At 32.9% G+C, this 4518-nt stretch overlaps 1 protein-coding gene across 5 annotated transcripts in view; it reads left to right on the top strand.

Moving 5' to 3' along the window:
• Positions 1-1186: 1186 nt before the first annotated feature.
• Positions 1187-4518, top strand: part of LOC307001282 (SWI/SNF-related matrix-associated actin-dependent regulator of chromatin subfamily A-like protein 1) — a 28264-nt gene continuing 24932 nt past the window's right edge. The window contains exons 1-4 of one of the 5 annotated variants that reach the window (XM_079617576.1): positions 1187-1318; positions 1460-1544; positions 2095-2324; positions 3577-3859. In XM_079617576.1, coding sequence (XP_079473702.1) covers positions 2103-2324; positions 3577-3859 — 505 coding nt within the window. In that variant the 5' untranslated portion in view covers positions 1187-1318; positions 1460-1544; positions 2095-2102. Of the gene's footprint in view, positions 1545-2094; positions 2325-3576; positions 3860-4518 lie in introns of all 5 variants that reach the window. The other 4 variants (XM_079617577.1, XM_079617575.1, XM_079617574.1 and 1 more) reach the window with 4 other exon arrangements.

Here is a 4518-nt window from a genome sequence, read left to right as displayed (position 1 = left end):
AGTCTGTTTTTATTTTATTTAATTTTTTTAACTCTGTAACCTGAATTATTAACACATTGACAAGAAAATTAACAGGATAACAAAGGTGCTAAAGTTGTATAGATTAGTTTTTCTTTACCATATTTTGACTTTTTAAAATATTATCCAACCCGTTTTGTGTAATTTTGGATGCTTCAGAGTGAGAAAAAAACTGTAGGCTACTACCACAAAACATCACAGAATTCATAACATATATTGCTGAAAATTAATTTTGTTTTGTGCTTTAGTAATTATCATTGTTCTATTTTCATATACATTTGGTTAATTACAATATATGTTGGCCAAAAATAATTTTTATATGTTACCTTTTACATTATTCTTTTTCAAGATTAATGAATTAATTAATTTTAATAATCTATCTGTCTATCTATCTATCTATCTACAGTATCTATCTATCTACAGTATCTATCTATCTACAGTATCTCTATCTACAGTATCTATCTATCTACAGTATCTCTATCTACAGTATCTATCTATCTATCTATCTATCTATCTATCTATCTACCTTTTACATTATTATTTTTCAAGATTAATGAATTAATTAATTTTAATAATCTATCTGTCTATCTATCTATCTATCTATCTATCTATCTATCTATCTATCTATCTATCTATCTATCTATCTATCTATCTATCTATCTATCTATCTATCTATCTATCTATCTATCTATCTATCTATCTATCTATCTATGTATCGATCTATCTACACTACCATCCATCCATCCATCCATGCACTTTTTTTTATTGTATGTTTGCAGTTTGACTTCAATGTAATTGTCTATATTCACTTTTTCAACAATATTTTTTTTCACTTATAAAAAAAAAAAAAAAAACATTATACCGTAAAAAAATATTTTATATATTTTGTAATAAAAATAAATACAAATAAAAATATAGTGATGAATCCAGGTTGATCGGGACACTTTGCTCCAGTCATTTTGATGGCATAAAGTGTCCTTAAAAATATTCATGGAGTAGGCCTATCCTAAAAGTGACAATTAGCCCTGAACTCCAGTATAACTTGTGCTTCACAATTTAACTAACCTGTTTCTCTAAGCAGCTCAATTCTGCTTCTTTTTTTATTGTAAAGCACAGTTACCAAGAATATTATTATAACCATATTAAAATAAGCGTGTCGACCCTTTGCCCCGCCCACCGGTCACATCTGGCTTCCCCATTGGAGAACGCTTGCGTCCATCACAGTACGACCAGCAGCGCACGTTACGTTACGTGACGTATTTCCGTCATATCCGCCTCACCGCGTCTTTTGAAGTAGATGGTAAAGTTTATCTCTATAATATAACCAATAATAATTAACCTGATTTCACGCTTTCGTTAAGATTACTCACAATTTTGTTTTACATTAAATTACTTTGAATCACCTTGATTTGACAGTGTTAAACCCTCTGAACTTCGACAGCATCAAGAAGCAGAATATGTAAACAACGACACTGGAAGCAGACTGAAGATTTCAGTAACACGTCGATGTGCTTAAAATACGACATGTATGTATGTGTGTGTGTGTGTGTGTGTGTGTGTGTGTGTGTGTGTGTGTGTGTGTGTGTGTGTGTCAAGTCACCTTTATTTATATTTGACGCTTTTTACAATACAGATTGTTTCAAAGCAGCTTTACAGTGATAACATGAAAATAATGCAACAAAGTTTGTTTCCACTGTACAGCAGATCTAGAAGAAAATAGCGTCAGAGTCCAGTAATGGTTCATTTTTATTGTAAAAAAGTTATTAATTTAGTTAATTTAACGTTATATATATATATATATATATATATATATATATATATATATATATATATATATATAGCGGCTATGCAGAAAACAGGGGTGTCATCGTCCAGCTCAGTTCAGTTCTCATACAATGGTGTCAATGCAGACAGATCAATAATATTGTTGAATATTAAGTGTCCCCAACTAAGCAAGCCAAAGGCAACAGTGGCAAGGAACCAAAACTCCATCACTGTGTGTGTGTGTGTGTGTGTGTGTGTGTGTGTTTGGGGGTGTGTCTTATGTTTGTGCTATTTTGTGCTAATCACTAACAGCGAATGCAATGATGTCTCTGAGTCTGACGCCGGAGCAGCAGCGGAGGATAGAAGAGAACAGAAAGCGCGCTCTGGCCAGAAGAGCTGAGAAACAGGCTCAACTTACCCCTGGATCTGCCCAAACCCAGCACACACAGCCCGTCTCTGCAGAGCCAGGCCCAGCGAAGAACGGCCAGCTGTTTGCATCTGATCGGGCACATCCAGGGCCACCTGCTAATGCTGCACGACAGGTGGGCACACATTCCCGAACTCAGAAATCACTGATATAGCTCATTTTTTATTCTCTGCTCAATAACTTAAAGGGATAGTTCACCCAAAAATGAAAAATATCTCATAATTTACTTACCCTCAAGCCATCCTAGGTGTACACAACTTTCATCTTTCAGCCAAACACAACCGGAGATATATTTAATATATCCTGGCATTTCTGAACTTTATAATGGGAGCGAATGAGATTTTGAAACCTAAAAAAAGTGCATCCATCCATCATAAAAGTAATCCTACGACTCCATGGGTTTCTGAAGCGAAGCCATGTTTTTTTTGTAAGAAAAATATCCACATTTATAACTTCATAAACTATAATCACTGGCTTCCGGTAATGGATTTACATGAGTCTAGTTCTGGCGGAAGAGTGACCCCTGACCCTTTAAAGGGATAGTTTCCCCAAAAATTACAATTATGTCATTATTTGCAGATATTTTGAAGAATGTCGGCAACCAAACCATTTGACTTCCATAGTATGGAAAAAAAAATACTGTGGAAGTCAATGGGGTTCATTAACTGTCTGGCTACCGACATTCTTCAAAATATCTTCTTTTGTGTTCAGCAGAAGAAAGAAATTCATACAGGTTTGGAACAACTTGAGGGTGAGTAAATGATGACAGAAGTTTTGTTTTTGGGTGAACTATCCCTTTAAGAAATGTCAAATACAAAGCAATTTAAAAGCCTGGCTGTCAATCATATATCAGTATGTCTGTCAATATATGTGTATATATTTTGGATATATGTGTTTATATGTTGGTATGTATGTAGGTATATATGCATATGTATATGGGAGATAAACTGTTCTATGTTTTATATGTTGTGTTAGTATGTATACATATATGTATATATTTATATCCTTTTCTTTTTCTTTTTTTATTGCTCGAAATAAACTTCAATCAATCAATCAATCAATCAATCAATCAATCAATCACCAAATGACTACTACAACCAAAAATTCTTTATTAATATTAATGACATACATGATCATTAAAATAAACATTATATACATTTTGTAATTTTTAGTTAATATTTTATTTGAAAAAGTGTTTGAATTGTGTGCCCATTATTGCTATTATTATACATAACATACTGTAGTGTTTTTTGGGGGGGTTAGAGACTCATTTAACACATAAAGTTTATATGAATACTCGATTACTAGGTAGAAAAGTGTGTTTTGGGTGTGTGTGTGTGTCTTAAGTTCTGTGCTCATTTTTGCAGACTCAGCCCTTGGACTCTAAAGGTCCCTGTACAAAGACAACATCTCCAACTTCCAACACTGCTTCTCCAACTTGTAGCTTTTATGGACATGCGGACAAACCGACAACAGGAGAAAAGCGAGCATGTAAACTCCCTGAAGCAGGAGGAAGTATCCCTGCAAAGAAGCCGGCGGTGTCCGTGAAAGGGAGATGCGTGTCGCACACAGAAAACCGCTTCCGAGTGGAGATCGGCTACCATGCTGACCTCATCACGGTATTCAAAAGCATTCCCTCCAAGAACTATGGTGAGTACAGACCACATGTCTGCTGTCACTATTTACAGAGTATTAAAAATAAAATATATATATATATTAAAATAAATCAATAATAATATTGTAAAATATTATGACAATTTAAAATAATTGTTTTCTATTTTAATATATTTTAAAATGTAATTTAGTCCTGTGATCATTTTTAGCATCATTTCTCCAGTCTTCAGTGTCACATGATCCTTCAGAAATCATTATATGATGATTTGACACTCAAAAAACATTCATTATTATTATAAATTTTGAAAACAGTTGTGTACAGTTTTCAGGATTCTTTGATGAACAGACAGTTAAAAAAGAACAGCATTTATTTGAAATATAAACTTTTGTAACATTATAAATGTCTTTACTGTAACTTTTGATCAATTTAATTTATCCTTGATGATAAATTTATTTAATAAAAATAAAAATTCTTCCTGACCCCAAACTTTTGAACGGTAGTGTTTAATTTTACAAAAGATTTCTATTTCAGATGAATGCTGTTCTTTTGAACTTTCTATTAATCAAAGAATCCTGAAATAAAAAAGTAAATTACTGTTTTTAACATTGATAATAATGAGAAATGTTTCTTGAGGATCAAATCATCATATTAGAATGAGTTCTGAAGGATCATGTGACACTGAAGACTGGAGTAA

The sequence above is a fragment of the Phoxinus phoxinus genome (assembly GCF_949152265.1).
Source record: "Phoxinus phoxinus genome assembly, chromosome: 7".
Taxonomy (NCBI): domain Eukaryota; kingdom Metazoa; phylum Chordata; class Actinopteri; order Cypriniformes; family Leuciscidae; genus Phoxinus; species Phoxinus phoxinus.
Note: the sequence above shows the minus strand (reverse complement) of the source record. Positions and strands in the feature narration are given on the sequence as shown.